This window comes from Phasianus colchicus, chromosome 5 (assembly GCF_987193195.1).
Source record: "Phasianus colchicus chromosome 5, bPhaCol1.hap1.1, whole genome shotgun sequence".
NCBI lineage: Eukaryota > Metazoa > Chordata > Aves > Galliformes > Phasianidae > Phasianus > Phasianus colchicus.
In genome coordinates this window covers 22,591,206-22,610,108 of record NC_143440.1, presented here as the reverse complement: position 1 = coordinate 22,610,108, position 18,903 = coordinate 22,591,206, and the positions used below count along the sequence as shown (strand labels likewise).

Below are 18,903 nucleotides of genomic sequence, written 5' to 3'. Positions count from 1 at the left end.
GCACTAACAGAGAACGCTCTCATAGGGCTCCGCTCTGGCTGAAGACGTGGCTGGGGAACGACCTGTGGGCAGCAGCACGTAGCTTCGTGCGATGTGCCTCACGAAGGCGCAGGGCTGGCACAGCGCACAGCCTCGCACAGCAGCCCACGGCAGAGAGAGGAGCTGGGGACCCTTCCCAGCCACTGCTAAGCAGCACTCCACTTCTCTATCTGAAAGGAAGGCGCGGGCCTTAGCTAGCTGCAGTCACACCATAACTAACTTGCCCAGAGCATCGCTGCTGCACTCTCAGCTCACGCCTCCCAGGAGCAGATGCTCACTGCCCGATGTCCACCCACGTATAGATTCTCCTCGGCTGCTGCAGGGACCACGATAGGGTCCGGCTGTGCCCCGCACCGCCACACTGCTGCGAGTCCACAGCGCACCAGCACCCGCAGCCTGCCAGCTGTCCTACCGGGCAGGAAGAAAGTTTATTTCAGGGCCTTGCTAAGGACTCCGTCTGAGACGCACCGCTCGCAGTTTCTCACACCGCCTGCACAAACCTCACGCCAGCCTTCCCGCAGCCACGGCACAGAACTTCTTCGTAACTCCTCGTGGTCCCTCAGAGGGGGCCGTACGGAGACGAGCGAGTTGTGAGCAGGGCCCCTTCCAGCTCCGCGCACAGGAGCCGCCCCGCGCGTTGCGGCCGCAGCGGCTCCTCGCAGCAACCCCGGCCCGGAACCGCGCTGCCCGACCGCCGCCGGAGCATCGGGACGGGGCGCCGCCAGGAACCCGTCGGTCGGACTCCGACAGACCCGCAGCCCTCCTGCTGCCCCCGTTCAGCAGCGCTTCGGAGCCGGGGGAGCGGAGAGCGCAAGAACAGCGGCGCGGTCCCGAGCGTGCCCGCAACCCGCCGAGTCCCGGCGCTGCCCCTCAAAGCCCCGCGCCCGTCCCCGACGCCGCCTCCGCCACGCGCGGACGGACAGAACGCGGAGCTCCCCCCCCCGCCCCGCGGCGCGCACCCACCTGCCCATGCGCCCAGCTGGGGCCCCACGGCGCGGCCGCCGCCCAGCACCCAGACGCGCAGCCCGCTGAGGAGGCGGAAGGCGCCCAGCACCGCCGCGTACAGGACGCCCAACGCGCCCACCCAGTAGAACAGGCCGGCGGCCGGCAGCGCGGCGGGAGCCAGCATGCTGCCTGCGGAGGCGGCCGCAACGGGACTGAACCCTCCCGGCCACCGCCGGCCCGCAGCCGCCGCCGCTCCCGCCCCCGCCGCCCTGCCGTTGGCTGAAGGGCCGCTCAATCACGCGGTAACCTGGCAACGCGGTCGGCCCCGCCCACCGTCGGCTCGCGCGGCCGGAAGGGAGGGGGGAGGGAGCGCGCGGCCACACGCCCCCGTACTACTTGCGGTCTGCGCCCCACGTGGTCGGCACCGCTCTCTTACCGCCATTGGCCGGGGAAGATGGCCGTCACGTGGCTGGCGTGCTCCGGTTGGCCCTCCGCTCCGAAGACCCCGCGGGATTGGCGAGAAGAGGAACCTCTCCTCCCGCCCCTCTTGACGTCATATGAGCCCATTCATAAAATGCCGTAGCCCCGCCTCGGGCCCGAGCACGTCCCCAGGCTCTCCCTTCCCCCTCCGTGCTCTCACGGGCCGCTTCCGCACCTGGTGGGAGGGCCGCCCCCGCTCCGCCCGCGCAGCGTCTCTCCCCCTTATGGGCCCCGCACCGCGTCTTTCGCGGGACTCCAAGGAGCGCCCTTAGGGCAGGGTGCGTTTTTCGGAGCCGGGCGCGATGCGCTACCGGCACTGCGCTGCCTAGAACGCGGCCTTGGCGCGGTTCCAGCCATGGGCCGCTAGGTGAAAAGGGGATCAAACCCAAAGAAACTGAACGTAAACAAAGGTTGATTTGTTTCATAGATTTATTAAAGAAAATATATATATATTTTACATTTTCCATTTTACATAAATAGATACACAATAATTCTTCCAAAACCACATAACAGAAAGCTGTGCTTGTGACCTTGAGAACAACCACTGTTTTTGTGGTAGGATTCAAACCCCATCGGATCCAACACAGCTTCCATGCTGCCTGCAGTGGGAACTGGGACGAGCCGCTGTCCTGCTGGCTGACCTGCAGCTTTATGGCTAAGTTTGGAAATCCACCTTTATCATGCAGCACTGACAGCAGGTCTAAGAGGAGACAGTTTGCCCCCAGGTTTCCTTCTATCCTACAGCAGACCCCCACACACCAAGTTAGCTCTCCTAGTTTTATCAGCCAGAGTGCAAATATTTTGGAATTACTTCATTCTCCTTCTGCTCTGTCCAAGCCCTTCCTGAATTTGTGAACCTTAATCTGCGTGGGGAATCCTTGGTATTTCTGCAGGAACACAATGGTTGTGGAAAGAAAGTTTGGTTACAGTAACAGAGAAGAATACAGATCATCAGAGGGAGGTTACAGCATCCCCTCACTGGGAATAGGGTGCTACTGTACATTGTTAGAAAGAGCACGGACAGGTGTGATTACACTGCATAGTTGTTCTCCTGCTAGCTGTCAAAGCGGTTCTTCAACTGCCTGCAGGACAACAGCACACTGCTGATCGTCACTTCTGTCTTCCAGAGGGCGATGCGATGAGGAGACAGGACACTGCAGCTGCATCTGGAAAGAGAAACCACTGTGGCTCAGTAAGAGATCTGCTCCCAGTTACAGACTGAACCAGAGCTCAGGTGCAGGATGGAAGGTAATTGGACAGACAGGGTATCTGTGGAGAATAGCAGCCCGTTGGGCAGCACAGTGTAGGCATGGGCTGGAAGAGGGAAGCTGGGCAGCCTGCTGAACAGCTGCATGTCCACATAATGGCCACCGCATTTTCCAGAGGGATGCTGCCAGGTACAAGTGGGTCAGAAATGGGGAAGGAAGTATGTGGGTGCTAAGATTTTCCGGCCTTTGTCAGAACCTACCACCTTCTATTTTAATGTCTGTTGCTCACGGCACTGCTGCTGTGCTGCCCCTGAGCCTGTGCCTGAACTACCTTCTTGCTGTAGGTCACGACAGAACCTGCTCCACTGTTCTCTTGGGGAACCAATAAATCTCTTGACAGAGAAGCACAAATACAGCAAGGCGGTCCTTAAAAAAAATTGTGTTAAAAAATAATACTGGTTATTCAACAGCGTTGCTATTTTTTATGTTGCTCTGTTCAGAGAGAAATGCAGTCCTCCGAGAGCTTGCAGGCTGCATTTAGACAAGGATGAGTCACAGGCAGGGAGCGGGACTCACTGGAAGAGAAAGAATTAAACAAAGGTCAGGCGAGAGGGTTTGGATCTCTGGCTTAAGGTCATCATACATTCCCAGGAACAGGCATCTCCCTTCCGAAGATGTACTCAACTCTTCCCCAAGCCCTGCAGCCCTGCTCTCATTTCCCTCAGCTGTTGCAGAGCCTGAAGGAGCCTCCAGTCAGCTGAGCTGATGGAGCTGACGGACATTTTGAATGAGATCACACAGCAACATGCACACACATGTATGAGAATACCTTGCCAAGATGCTTCCCCAGCGTCACTTATCAATCCAGGCATGAATTGCAGATCTCTGCAGACGCAATCTCCCTCGGGGCTGCAGTGTTGCAAGCGTAAGGCAACCTACAGCTTAGCTACATTGCTCCATCACATGGAAGGTGACCCAACTGTGTGGCAGATCAGAGGAGAGATAACAGAGAAAGAAGTTAGGAAAGCTAAAGGGGTAAGTACATGTGTGAGTAAAACAGCAAATGAGAATGAAAAATAGGGAGGCAGAGCTATAGGCAGGGAGCAGCCTAAAGAAGGCAAAAAGGAGAATTAAACCAGAATGGAGAGGGCACAGCCAAACACTAGAGACATTCAATTGTTACTTTCAAGATCTCCTGTGACCTTGCTGGCATGCAAGTACCTCCTAGGCAGCCCCACATCTCGGTGAGATCACACTGCAGCCCCTCACACGTGCTCACTGCCTCCTGCCTTGCTCCCAAAGTATTGAGGGCCCCTCCCTGCAGGCTGGGAATCCCCCACAGTGGCAGGCTGGGCATGCAGCCGGGTGGCCAGGCAGCACAGCGCACTGGGGCTGGCACTCATCCCTCGCTCGGCTCTGACTAACCCAGCCTGCAGTGCCATCAGCTCTGCAGGGACACCGAGAATAGGAACGGGGACTGCTGGTTATCCAGGATGTGTCACTTTTCTCTGCCGCTGAAAAAGAGGTACAATCACTTGTTTCACTAAGTGGCATTCTTGTACCCAGCACTAATTGAATCCCTTTACAAATATGTTTTTCACCCTAGCAAGTCAAGTGCAGCTCTCTCCCCCGTACAGTCATTCTGTTCTTATGACTCTGTTACCATTACTCACACACATTGCAGTGAGGCCAGATCCAGTACAGGGCCCGGCTATTGCACCGCTGAGCACTGCACTTTTTCTTTGCCCAAATCCAAAGCTCCAAATTAGACACCCTGCCTCAGTGTACAATGCAGAAGAGCATATAAGAATGGGATCTGACCAGCCTAGTTAAAGTGAAAAACTCTTTACATGAACCAGATGGACAGGTCACTAAATCTCTCAGGACACTTCATACATGGATCCCAGCTCCAGGTTGAAGTAAGCTATCTTGCTTGGGATTCCTGTCCTGAGACTTTTCTTAGGCACCTCCTCCATCCCTTTTATAGGGCTCATGCAAAAGGATCTTGGAAAATCAGTATTCCCTCCCCTTCCTGAAAGCACCTGTACCAGCAAACAGGCACAATTTCTGATCTGAATGTTTCTCTAATGTTCTCTTAACACTGCACACCTTTGACTATAGTTTCTATCAGAAGGATGGGAACCTGTAAACACAAGCCTGAAACACAAGTCTTTCAAACTAAATCACTGAGGCTTCTTAGGTTACCACACTGTGCTACAATTGCACATATCTTCTCGTTTCTTAAAAGAAATGGAGGCATCATCAGCACACCCTTATGCTTTAGGGATTAAAGTCCCATATTTCTCAACAACTAATCACACTAGATAAACGTAGCAATGGAAGCTGAACAGAAATGAAAGCAAGACAGTTGTTTGCATACTAACTAGTCAAGTCTACAGCTTGTAATTTTCACATCACACAGGTATACACTGATCTTTATGAATATGTCCACTCCATTTCTCTTAAATAGAATAGGAAACAACATCAACAGCAGTATAACCTTCTAGTATTTTATACAGGGATTTTTGACTTCTTCTCACTCTGAATTAGCAAATGAGCTCTGCTGTCTCTTGCTAAACCTTGTAATTCCTTTTATTTTTTTTCCCCACTCCCTGTTCAGAGTTCTCATAAATTATTACAGTGAGATTATTACGAGGCTCCAGATCCACTCCTCATGCAAAACTGGAAAAACATACATATGAAGGTTTGGTGGTCTGTTTTTTCAATCACCAACAGCGCTGAAAATCAAGCAAGTATTTCTTCAAAACAACCCTAATAGTTGTGCGTGCTGCAGAAATCCAAGCCCAGAACGTCTTCAGTAAAGAGACACAGTACGGGCTGAAGCAAGAGAAGATTAACCTTTCTCAATCCTACAGCCCAATTGAAATGTATTGATTTTGAGCTGAAAATATCATCTGTAGAAACAAAATACTGTGTTCTCATTGTTTAATCCTTGATGTCTCTGCTATCTAGTTTCGTAACTGTAGATAAGGGATACAGATATTTGTCCATATAAAATGAACAAAGTTCAGGAATGTGTGTTCCTTGTGCCACTGCCAGCATGCAGTGTCACCTTGCATGATGAAGTCACTTTCAGACCCAGATGATGGACTGCGTTTGATAAGAAACCTTTTTCTCCTCATCTATGACCACCTTTTCACCACCGCACTCATCCCTCTTTCACTGAATCCTTTTGTGGAGTGTACTGAGTGTGAAACTCTGCCCAAGCCCTCCACCCACCTCCATCCAATCCAACTGCTGCCATTGACAGACTTCGTCTAGCACCAGCTGGATCCTATCTTTGGGGCAGGAATCACACAGCACTTCATCTCTTCCACATAACTACTTCCCTTTTCCCATACTCAAGTGGAGTAGCTTTGTCATCACATCCTTTAGAAAAGTCCTTGTTCCTTCAATGCTTCCTCAAACATTCACATGCTGGATGCCCCACCAGAAGGTGTGGGTACTTCCAGAAGGTTTTCTGTCTTGGCCACTGCCAGTATTTCACAACCATGAATTATGCTTCAAAGAAGGCCCATAAAGCAAGATGTGTCACTCATGGTTAGATTTGAGGAAACAGCAGGGCACAGAGTTAACTACGGTACTAGTAGGGACAGAAGAGAAAATCTGTTGCAGATCCTTAAGAGGCAGATAAATGCAGGGGCCAGAACAGGAGGATGTCCTCTCACCAATGTCCTGAGCAGGCAACTCGGCAGCTTCAGATGCCAAAAAGACATCCACGTGTTCCAGTCTTCCATTCATGGGCTGTAACTGAAGCATTAAAGGACAATACAACGTTGGGGAATTTATTGTAACTGAGCCAGGCAGTGATCTGCTAAGTCTGTCCTCTCTGAGTGCTTCTTTGTGCAAGATGGTGGGAGAGCAAAAACTCATTTACACCTTCATAGTTTAAATCAAACTGCCATCTCCCTAAACAACAGTTAAGAATGGTGGCAATCATTTGAACTCCTCTCACAGAAACACCTGAGACAGAAAGGACCACCACCACTCTTAAACAAGTACAGATAGTATTTTTATCTAATAAGATAGCTTGATTAAATTTCTAGTTAAGCTTCTGCATAAGAAGGCACTGCTGAAATAGTAGCTCCAAAATATGTAAATTCCCTTCCTAAAATTTTCACAAGTTGGAGAGAGAGTGAGGGCATGCCAGCCTTCCTATTTCTCTTCTTGCTATTTCTATTCCTGTAGATGCTGCTATAACAACAACCAGCAGCTTTTGTACCAACTGTATGATCATTTTAGGGGTTCTGAGCTATTTTTTTCCTAGGAGAGGCACTTCTAAGGGAGCTACCCTATCATTTCCTCTCCTTTGACTGTTTTTTCATTCTTGGAGATTGAGGAAGTAAACTACATAAAAGACAAAAGACACCGTAATAATGCTCCCATGCAGAAGGCCACCTTTTCAGGGGGTATGAAACACTATCCCTCTGGAAACATCAGCACAAGAGGAGGACAGTAACTGGTGACACCAGTGAAAGTGCCTCCTTTTGCAGTGGAATGCCTTGTAGGATGACCTGAGCACATCAAGTCAGAAAATCTTCCTTGGCTGTAGCCCTTGTACTGCATTCCCAGCACTACAGTGGGAAAGACAACAACTTCCTTCTAATTCAAAAAGGTCAAGAGAAGAAAAAGAGAAAGCATATGCTATGAACAGGTATTTTTTTTTTTTTTCAAAAAAATCAAACTTACAATAAAAGAAAAACGTTTCAGGAATCCAGTTTCAGTAATGACCAAGCATGTTTCATTCCATACTCATAGATTTAGTTCAGTCACATTTCTGCCCTGTGAGCCTCAAGTTTCTGTCTGCAGCTCACATACTACCATCTGTTAAAGACCAAGTGTGCAAGAAGCCATTTAGAGATAATATATATATATTTGTATTCTCAGTCTTTCATACTGTCTCCTACCAAATAAGCCTTTCATTTTCAGATGACTTGCTCACCTCTAGGGGAATGAAAGAAGTTTAATCCCTATAATCTATTCACTACTCGGTTTCAGCAACTAGAAAAAGAGCCACTGGAAGCACTTAACGCATGCGTTGATGAAGAGAGTGATTCGATCACTTAGTTTTTTCTACTGACCACTGAAGGGATGTTACCTCCATAAAACTTTTTTCTCTCTGAATAAGCTGGAACAGTTGTGGACTAAAAGATAAAAATGAAAAAGGATGGCTGAGCAACGATTGTTTAATTTCCTGTGTTATGGAGATTTCCCAGATAGCAATGGTGCCAGGAAAGAATCTAAAATGTCTGCCTGGACCATGGCAGCCTTGGTCTGAAGAGCAACATTCTGTAATGTCAACGTTCTTCTGTTAACTTTTTGGTAGTGCACTAAGTGCAATGCATAAAAACTACAGACCCTAAAAATAAAAGCAGAAGAAAGATATAAGGTCTCAGGTAACATCCCAAGGGGGCTGATTGTACAGACATTCATGAATGCAATATTGCCTTGCCCTAGAAGACTTCCAGTTTTTCATTTAAATATTTTCCTAAAAATTGTTCCATGAGGACTTCTACTAATAGCACATCCAGGGACAGAAAGTCCTGCAGAGCTGTGTGAGTACACCTCAACAGTTATTCGATATATAAGGGTGGAAATGTACAGAAACTTCACACGTTGAAGTGAGCAAGCTAAAGAACACAGCTTCCTTTCTGTAAACATAATGCCGAACGTACACGAGATGCATCTGGTAGTGAATATAATTGAACTACTCTGCTTCTGGTAAGGGTCCCAAAGAAAAAAAAACAACTTGAATAATGGAAAAGGAAAGCATGATGACAACAGCCGTATCAAAATGGGCCCACTGCAAAAGTACTCATCCATCTCATAGTCCATTTTGCTGGGTCACAAGAGCACTGAACTAATAGATGGGACTAATAGATTCAGGATTCCTGAGCCAAACTCCCCACTATTCTGCAGAGCCACACACTGATCTTCTTTTCTGAATTTTTCAAACTTTATTTTAAAAGAAATTGAGTTTTCTTGCCCATCTGAAACCTCTCCAGGGCATTTACAGAACAACAGTGAGAACTTTTCTTGCTATTTCCAGTGAACTGCGTTCAGTTTTATAAGCTTGCCTATGCTAACCTTGAGCTTGCAAGTTCCTTTCCTCCCATACATAAAAACCGCACAACTTTCAACTTTTCTGTCTCCCAACAAGCAGACTCTTCATTCTTCTTAACCTCCACAGCCCTATTCTGCATCTGTTCGGAACCGTTTATCTGAACGTGGGCGATCAGCAGGGCTGCAGATAAGGTCTCAGCAGCCACGCACTCCGACACCAGCATTTTGCACAGCCGATGGAGGCCCTCCCGCAGCACGTTCCAGAGGGCGGCCTTTTTACTCACGTACTTTCTGAGCCCCACAGCAGCGTCACGCTGCCGTCCTGCTGCCTACCGCTCCGACCCCTAATTCGCTGCCGAGCCGCGGAGCTCTACTTGAAGAGATCGCCATTGCATCACCGAATCCCATTAATCTTAGCTTCACTTCATCGTGCGGGCACACGGACGTTCCAAGCCTCCCCTGTGTCGATGCCGTCTCCCAGCTCCGCGCTGCAGCATCTCCTCACTCTAACTCCACTTGTTTACAAGCCGCTTCCCTCCTCAGCTCGTCCTCAGACCAAACATCCCTACTGCCGAGTCCCGCCGGCTTCTCGGATCCGTCCCCCCGCCGCCCGCAGCCCCGCCGCGGAGCTGCTGGAGAGCCGGGCAGCCGCCGAGGAAGGGCCGGGCAGCTCCGCTCCCAGCGCAGGCAGGGCTCCGCTCCCCCGCCGCCGACCTTGCGAGCCGCCATGTCGGCGGCGTGGCGCGGCGGCGGCGTTTACGACAGCTCCCGGCATGCCGCGGCGCCTACAACTCCCAGCCGCCCGCGTTAACCCTCTGCGGCGCCGGGTTGGCCCCGCGGCCGGGCCGGCCTCTCGCCGCCCCCCGACCCCGCTCCCTGTCGGCCGGGCCGCCGGGACCGGGCCGTGCTCCCCGCGGGCCCCGGAGGCGCGGCCCGGTGCTGTGCGGTGCGGCCCGCCGTCCGCGCTCCGAGCGGCCCGGCCCGGCCCCGCTGGCGGCTGTGCCGTGCCGTGCCGTGCCGTGCCGTGCCCTGCCCGCGGCTCTGCTCCTAGCAGCCCGGCCGCTGAGAGCGGGCCGCGCCGGGCTCGCTGACTGCCCGCTGCCCCCGGTTGGCGAACAACCGGTGACGGATCCTCCTCCGCTTCTTCTGCTCTGTTCCGAACTGTTTTCACGACACTGGTGCTGCTGAGTGAATTAACTCGGAAGTAGCCAGGCGGCCCCCCAAAAAACTTTGCAACAAAGTTATCAGGAACGCCGTGTTTTCCTGCAGCGAGAGCGGTGCCAGGCTCCGTCGAGCTGTCGTGCCCTCTCCCCTTTCCCACACGCCCCACACAGGTGCCCAGCACACGTACCATTCACATGTGCAGCACTTCCCGGCTCCTGCCTTACACCAAGCACCAGGTACGAGCACGCAATCAGCCCGGTGCCAGCCAAAAATCACCCACGCAGCCGGCACCCACATCCGAGGTAGCCCAGCGAAGGGGACGGCAGGGCCCCTCCCAGCAGCACCCCACCGGGACGGCATCGGGGTCACCTGCCCCGGCACCCCCCGCCGTGTCCAGCCCTGTCCCGCACACCCACCCGGCTGCGAGCATTTTTAAGAGAGCACCGTACGGCGATACAACTCCAACGGCTCTAATTTGTAGTGCTACAAACTGTAACGTGCTCAGACGTGTGCTGCCTGACAGACTACACAGGGCTGCCTCCTGCTCCGGCCCTGCAACAAACGCAAATAGCCAGAAACATTCTGCTACGTCTCCGAAATTAAGATACCAACTAAAGGAAGCTCACAGCTGGGCTTTTCGCATAAATATCGCTTTTAAAACAAAATAAATCTCCACAGATTTATTATTTGCCTTAGACCATAAACAACACAGAGCAAAGTAACACACACGGATTTTCCTTTTCTCAAAAATAAATGAAAAAATCAAAAACAAAACGCTGATAATAGAACCACATATACAGCTTTTTTTTTTTTAAGTGTATTTTTTAATATCTTGCTCCCGAAATCAGCCTACGAGCCAACAACTAGCCACAGAAAGCACAATTGGAAAGGCTTTTTCTGCTGTCCTGTTTCCGAGACTTACATGAAGGTTTTTAAAGACAATTCACAGCCACGCTATTCCAAATGGCACAAATACAATTATTTAGAATTTATCCCTCGTTGTAGCAATTTTTACTTGGGTATCTTTTCCAAAATTTCCTTGGAAAACACAACCGATTCCATCTAGCTCAGTGCACTTACACTGTTACCTCTTTCTCTGCATTTTCTCCTTACCAAACAACCACAAACATTTTGTAAGTATTTTACATATATATAGCAAAGACTTACAGAGGACGATACAGCAAGAGAAACACTCCAAAACAAAACGAAGGTGTCAATGACCTCCTCCCAGATTCCAGACATAGCTCCAAAATCCCTGCACTGGTACAGGATTATATATTTTACTACGAGTTCGGCCTTTTTATATTTTGTACTGTTTTAACACCCCAAATTTATAGATTTTTAAAACTGGCATGTTAAAAGGGCTTTATTTAAGGATTTCAATGAAAATGGTGTTATGTTTTGTCATATTACCATAATCCTTCTTTTTAAATCACTTAGAATTTCAGTGTAACCTAATTAAGTAATTTTAAGTCAGTCTTAACCCAAATACATAGATCTAATAAAAATGTATTTTGCAAACAGAGAAAATGGACTTCTAAAATGGATTCCTCAGGTATGAACAAAAATGCTGAAACATTTTCTCCCCACAAACTTTGAGATATGAACTGTTCCAGAGCGCTTGCAGTTAAAAAACTAAATACTTAGAAGAGAACAAATTTCACCAAATATCAAGCATAACGTTTCATTCCAATTGTATTTGTTTATTCATTTGATATTTGAAAAAAATCTTCCAATTTTCCTTTCCAAAAAGGAGGGAGAATTTGGGAAGAAAAATACTGCAAAGCCCTGTCTTTCTGTTTGAACGTATCGTTTATTTCAAAGCCCTTCTAATAGCAATTTATATTGTTTTTAGATATTGTATATTATTTTGGCAGTGAAAATTTGGCTGTTTTGATTTTTTTTTTTCCCCTTTTGAAAGGCTACAGAACAACATTATAGATTTTAGAGACTTCAAACCATTTTTAATCTCTCTCTTTTTTTCAGTGCTGCAAACATCCAATTTGGTAAACAGAATTTACATTTCTCTCTTGCCTAAATTATTAGAGTTGAATAAGGAATCCAAACCAGAAAGAACAAGCGAGGTACCATACGCAACACAACAACACGACCAGCACTTCAACACAGCTCCTCTCTCTATTGGTGTATAAGAAGCTCACACAAAGTATATAATATCTTGAAAATATCACCTCTTTCCTCATCAGAAAATTTTGCTTAGTGACTAATTTCACCCCAAGGAACTGCATATCGTCAGAAAGCATCCTGCCTATAGCTTTTTGCCATTTACTAACTCTTGTTTAATTAACCAGCATGCTTCAAAAACAAGTATCTGTCCCTCAATTTAATCGAAACAGAATATCTTTAATTGCTACCACATCAAATATATTTGTCAGCACAAGAAAATAAGCCACAAACAATTAGAAAGAATTATTTTTTTTAGCCCTGTCTTTGACCAAACACCAACCACAGCATCCACTTCAAATTCACTTTGTATTTTAATACGAGGTGAACTGAAACACACACCCCAGCTAACAAGTACATCGGCCTTTCTGTAACATCCTGTCACTTGCATGTTTTAATGGGACAATCCCAAATAACACTACCAGCACTGCTGTTCTCACGCAACCGACCAGGCTTCAGGAGGGCTTCCTATTTGCTGCCCTCCCTCACAACACTTAGGCCTCCTCACCTCTCCCAAAATAAAGCAGGAATCTTTAGGCTTCTGTAAAACGTCACCGATAAACTACAGAACCGAAAAGGCCAAAGGGTCGGGCACTATTTAGCCCTAATAGAAAAGTTATTTTCTCTCCGCGTGGAAACCCACAAGTAGCAGCACGTTACCTGAGAACTGATGCTCTTTCTCCTGGGACGGACGTCCTCCTGTCCGAAGCAGAGGCTGCACCACGTTCCTGACAACATAAGAGAAAATACATTACAATTATTCCAATGTTTAGGCCCATTTCTGATCATTCAAACTATCTGGCCCTCACTAGCTTTTGTACCTCTTGGGCTGAAAAGCATTTTAAAAACTCCTGTTACATTCTAACTGAGGCCATCGAGTCTGTTCTGGTAAATCAGGTAGACATGTTAAAAACCACCCCCCTGCATGTTCTGCAGGACTTCCAGAGCCTCCAAACCAGTTCCTGAGTTCTCAGAGGCCTGTGTACTGCTGCATGCTGTATCTCATTTGCATCACCTAGTCTGCAAATCACTTGACCTTACATTGAAAAAGAAAAAAATATCCCTTGTTTTTTACATATATGGAGATCTGATTTTTTTTTAATGTTTTTTTTTTTTAGGCATTTATACGAGGGACAGAATCCTGAGATATTTCTTCCCAGATCAACTTTTCCCTCCTCTGTTTTAAAGGTTGAATACTTCCCAGAGAAACACTGTGTTTGCTCTACCCATTTTTCTGGGATTTGTGTTACAGCATACTTATTTGTTACAATGCAGAATTTACACAGACCTGCAGGCTGGAGGCTTCTATTTCCTCCCTTCACCTGCAAGAAGGTTACCAGCTAAAATCACTGCCTATACAACACTTTTACACCCTTTTTGCCTCCGCACCTTTTGGAACAAATGCGAGAGAAAAAGAAAACAAACAGGTAAGATAATGAATACAAATTCACAACATACTAAATTCTCCCAAAATCCCTTGTTTCAGTTTGTCATTGAACAAACATTATCAATGAAAGCCATGGTCAGAAAACCTCAATGGTGCAGCGTAGTATTTATGAGTAAACTGCATTTTTTTTTTTCTCTTAAGGCAAAAAGAAAGATCTGCCCATGTTGAAATCTTTTCTTCCATCTTTTACTCTTCTTCTTCCATATATTTTCCCCTCCTCATACTGTCTAGATCCCAGCAGACTGTTGCCACGTGTGTTTTTCCACCTAGTTTCCCAGACATTGACAAAAGTGAACCAAGGAAGCACTTTACATGAGGTTAACATACCTAAACCATACATTTCCTCCATTTTCTCCTTCTCTCTATGACACCCCATGCTTTCTGCTTTCTTTTTTTTCCCCCTTTTTTACCCTTTGCTGTTGCTGCATTTGCTCTTTGCTCACTTTCCTGCACAGTTCTCTCCTGCTGATCCTATCAGATCAAGCAAGAAGAAGTATTTCTTTCTCACATTTGCTACGCTGTCTCTCTCTTTTTTAGTATTTTACAGATTATACACATTCTACCATCATTTTCAAATATTTTTACAGCTACATATTTTTCTCCTCATCCAGAAATGTGCAGGTTATAGGCACCCATTTTGCAAAGCGAGGTGAGCTTCCTGCAGCTCTGATGCATGCTCCTATCAGCATACTTGTGTAAATGACTCAAAGCTTGGGATAAAGGCATGAAGAGGGAAAAGGGGGTGACACAAGGGGATGCCCTTTAACATCATAAAGAAAAAAGAAGTCATTTCTTATCACTTCTGCCTTTTTAAGGCGATAACCATCAAGAAAAGCACCTATGCTGAAGGGGAAATCTTTATCTAGATCACTAGCAACACTTTTTTACACTAATAAAAGTAAATAAATTTTTAAAATTCAAATTTACAGTTCATCATCACCTGTTTAGGATTTACTTCTCTGCATTTCATACAGCCTGGACAGTGAAAGTTGCCTGTTGGTTTCACTTTTGCTCTCAGACAGTTTCACTTTCATTCACTGGCCCAATCTTTTATATTTTGGGTTCAGCAATGTTCAAGGCAATATTTATATTTATAAACAATCCCCATTATCCTTCTAAGATGTACAATTTGTACATCTTTTTTCCCAAGACAGCAAGGAAGCAGAAATTGGGGGCCTAAAAGCAACAGGCAGCCTCCTTCTAAAGCAGCAGCTTTTATCTGTCACATGTTAAGCTGTGTTCTGCTCCTTCTTTCTGAAATAAATAGGAAATGTGCCATTAAATGTCCTTATAGCAGGATCAGGACTCTGGTTCTGTAATTTGCAACAAAGGAATTCTACATGCAAACCAATATATTGCCTATAAAATATGATTCTTGCCTTTAATTATTCTCCTATGCAAACTCTAAGGAAAAAACAGTCGCTGTATTTACTTTCTGTATGTTTTTAAATTAGCAAAAAATAAACTCCTTTATGTAGGCCATGTGAAATTACAGGGTGTCTATGGATTTTGGCTTGCATGGGTGAGGGGGAACATTGTGTGTCTTTGCTACCAACTGAGGATAACTGATTCTCCTTCCTGTGTGCAAACGGCATGAAACACTCCAAGCAATACAAAAGTGTGACCGCCTTGCACCAGTACTCTCTTTAGGCAAAGTTTCTAAAGCACACACCTGTTTGGTCCTCATTTTGTCAGGACAAAGCTTTCAGAAGCTACAATTTGCAACAGCAGGGGAAATGGGAGGGAAAAAAAAAAAAAAAAGGAAAGGAAAGGGAAAAAAAAGCTTCAATTTATATTTTTCCCCTTTCCCCTATTTTGCCTTTCCCTCTTTATGACAGGTTCCAAAATGCATCCATGCATATGTGCAGATATGTGCATATACAAAAAAGAAACCTTCCCTTAGCTACATAGGCACTACCAATTCTATCTATCTATTCTATCATAAGAGTTCCTGAGATATTGAGACTTAATGGCAAAGTTTTAGGAGCTTTTAGGGGCTGTGCAATGTTCACTTTTCCAATTTTTTTCCCTGAAATTCTGTGCTCTGCAAACACATGCAGAAATTGGCATTAGCTCTCTATGGCAATTATTGTCCTGTTTACATGACTACTGGTAAATCTTAAAAGCCTACATATGCAATTCCCGTGAGAATATTTGCATCTATATTCATTTACCCTACATTTTATTGCATCGTATCAAACATGAATGAAAATGGGGAATCCCACTGTGACCATGCACCCATCCCACTTCACTGGCGCATGCACTCTTTCCTTCCTGAGCTGACTCTGGTGCAATACATTTGACCATTACCACTTCACACACCTAGACATGAATGGCTGCCACAGTGCTATGTACCAAGTGCTCCCATCTTCTCCTGGACCAGGTGCCACTGTACAGGAGCAGAGCAGCCACCCTCCCAGAGGATTTCCCTCACCTTCCTCCACTTCTCCTCTCCGTTCTTTGGTAGACATCATTCACATTTCCAAGCCTAATTCAACATCAGACTTGCACAGACGTTTAACTTTGAGTGTAGAAATACACTGCCATGTTCAGCGGGGTCATTTACTCACTCAGATCAGCAGTGCCTTAAAACGATTCCATGCCACGCACTTACAAAACCACTACAGTGTCCAGGATCACACAGAACTCAGTTTGCCAGGAAGCACCACAACAGCACTGAATTTCACCAAGACACATCAAGCTTTATACGTGTCCAAGTGCAGCCACATTCCTTCTACAGGGTCAGATTGACTCTTTCCTAAAAGCAATGTCTCACACTTGCTTGTTCCTACTTTCCTAATTCACAGCTGAACTGCTGACACAGTGCTTTGGTGTGAGGTGGCTGTCATACTGGGGGGTCACCTCTCCCCAGTGCTAAAGTGGACCTGCATAAAAAGATAGCACTACCACCAGCATTCTCTGCATTTGCTTTTTGGAGGGAAGACCCTGACCTGTACCAATTTCACAGTGAAGCTTACCTTACACCAATGAAATCAGTAATTATCAGTATCAGTTAATACTGGTGGACCATCACCAACAACAGAGAACCACAGGGCAATAAAATGGCCTGTGTCAAAATGGCTCCTCTGAAAGAAGCGTTTTGTAACTTGGGCTTGATTTTAAAATACAGCTCGTGGAGCACGAGGAGAATTTCCTTCTGGAGAATTCTCTCCTGTGTTTTACCTGCCTTTTACATAAATCTGTTCTGTACCTTTTTTACTGTTTTAACTAGCAAGATAACTTTAGCTGTGTGATAGCTGTTTATCTTCTATCTTCTGAAACTAAAGAGAAAAGCCTCACAGCAAACACCACCAGTGGACCCTTCTGAACACTGCGAGGGCAGCAGCAGGGCTGAAGGCAATGGAAAGGGGTGGTTGTTTCTTCCCAGACACTTCACATCACCCTAATTCCCAAGGTGTGGGGACAGGAGCTCAACAGGCCTCTCCTGACAGGACTCCAACATGCCTTTCTTTTCCCATTTGGAGGCTCAGGGGGAGCAACAAATACTCACTCACTTATTTGCTTTGAAAGGCATCAAGTGATATGTGACACTCACATCCTTAATAATAACTGCAGCTGAGACTGACCACCACGATAGGTAGGTTGCACCGAGAGACAGAGATGCGAGCAGGTCAAACAGTGACTGTGACAGGAATAGAGAGCACAGCCTAGCACGGCTGACTCTTCACCTCTTCCTCACTCTAGCTCAGTCTCAAACACCTCAGGCTTTTGCTTTTTCCCCCCTATCTCCCCAGCACTGTCCTGTTCCGGACGCAACAAGGCATGCCCACAGGAAACACTGTGGTGGGCGCAGCACAGTGAGGTTGCAGCTGTGACAGGTCGAGGTGAGCACCCCATCTCTTTGGGGGCCCTTCCCTGTGACTTTGAGCCAGCAGCATCCTACTGCTCGCACCGAGGAACTGACAGAAATACGGGGAATAGTGTAACACAGGTACTGTGTGAGTCTTCTGGCCGCTATTTAAAGAACCAGTGTACCACATCCCCAGGGATTGCCAGTACTCTTCTTCTTCAGATTTCAAGGAAAGACCAGCCAACCTTGAACTACCCATCAGGAGAACTGAAACAACACACACAGCATAGGGGAGAAATATTTTCTTTTTTTTTTTCCCCCCTTAAATTGAAAGCAAATATGCCAACATCAATATCTCTATCACCCATGTTGTTTAACAAGAAAAATTTTGTTTGAAGAGGAACATGAGAGAAAGGCAGCTGTAACTGAGATGATTATATGGAGTTTGCACTGTCATAAAATTACATAGATCCTCTACTACCATGAACAGACCTTTACCACATCCAGGTTCAACAAACCTAGTTTCTGCCACCTTCTATAGCTGTGTGCTAGGGAATTCATCAGTACACACAAGAGTAGGAATTCCACTTCTGCTAAAGAAGTATTTCACAAACTATGGGCTCCAGACAAACTCGAAGACGTACAGAGCGTTGGAAAAAAAATAAAGTTTCAGTAGCTGTTTTTTGACACTGGGGGACTGTGAAGCCGCTGCAAGTGTCTTGGTTAGCCAATAGGTTAACTACCCTTGCTTGCTGGCCATAAGGCAGCTCTTCCTGGGAAACAGAGTGGGTTTCCATGCTACAGACAGTTTCTACCTTAGAAAGAGTGAGAAGATAACAGGAGGAGAGATGAATCATAAAGGATGTTAAGGATTCAGAAAGTTTGATAAATACTGCACTAATTTATGGACATAATGATATTGTATACATTATGTCACATAATGGAGGTATACACAATTCCATCATCAAGAAAAGGAAACACACCACAGGTACTTAGTACATGATCCATGCAACCGTATGATGACAAAAGACAAAACTTATTTTTCCTACTGATAGACTGATCAACAGAAGATTTGGGAAATCTGATCAATTAACAGTGCTCCATTTAGCAACCACATTCTTTTGCCAGAAATTTAGTATAATTCTACAATTAAAAAGCAGGGCATGATTCTCCTGGTACAAAGGCATTAGTCTTCCTGAATGAGTTATTAGTGGAGGAATGGAAAGGAACTCATCTCAGCTTGGAGAAGTGCTATGCAGCTCTAAAAGTTCCATAGATTCTGATTGTCTCAAAATGTTTTGTGACCTTGGCACACATCATTTATTTTGACTTTTAAGGAAATAGCTAATGAGTTTGTTCTATTTCCCTCCACCTTTTTGAAGAGTTTCAGCTATGAAAACAACTTATAGCCAAACAGCCCTTTTATTCTCCAGTGTTTAGACCAGTTTTGTACACTCCTAAGGTCCTTCCCCAAGTATAGCTAGAGGGAGATAGTTTTCTGTTTCTCCTACAGCAAGTCTGACATTAATATATTTTACTTATTT

General features: G+C 46.4%; 2 protein-coding genes and 1 long non-coding RNA gene across 14 annotated transcripts in view; all 3 read right to left on the bottom strand.

The window, feature by feature from the left end:
* Nucleotides 1–1,236, bottom strand: part of HSD17B12 (hydroxysteroid 17-beta dehydrogenase 12) — a 74,808-nt gene extending 73,572 nt beyond the window's left edge. The window contains exon 1 of the mRNA XM_031593360.2: nucleotides 1,003–1,236. Within this exon, the coding sequence (XP_031449220.2) occupies nucleotides 1,003–1,168 (166 nt within the window). The 5' untranslated portion in view covers nucleotides 1,169–1,236. The remainder of the gene's footprint in view (nucleotides 1–1,002) is intronic.
* A 661-nt stretch (nucleotides 1,237–1,897) lies between these two features.
* Nucleotides 1,898–18,903, bottom strand: part of LOC149917797 (uncharacterized) — a 75,376-nt gene continuing 58,370 nt past the window's right edge. For 5 of the 12 annotated variants that reach the window (XR_016466825.1, XR_016466823.1, XR_016466822.1 and 2 more), the window contains 2 exons: nucleotides 12,762–12,829; nucleotides 1,898–3,651 (listed from right to left, as the gene is read on the bottom strand). Coding sequence is in view for 4 of the 12 variants with exons in the window: in XM_090140817.1 (XP_089996943.1) it covers nucleotides 3,619–3,651; nucleotides 12,762–12,829 (101 nt within the window). In the remaining 8 variants the exon portion in view is untranslated. Of the gene's footprint in view, nucleotides 3,652–6,361; nucleotides 7,377–10,107; nucleotides 11,392–12,761; nucleotides 12,830–18,903 lie in introns of those variants that run through there. The other 7 variants (XM_090140816.1, XM_090140819.1, XM_090140818.1 and 4 more) reach the window with 5 other exon arrangements.
* Nucleotides 5,263–9,553, bottom strand: LOC149917798 (uncharacterized). Its single transcript, XR_016466828.1, has 2 exons — nucleotides 9,045–9,553; nucleotides 5,263–6,443 (listed from the first exon to the last, which is right to left on the bottom strand). It is a non-coding gene; the product is annotated as an uncharacterized LOC149917798 (long non-coding RNA).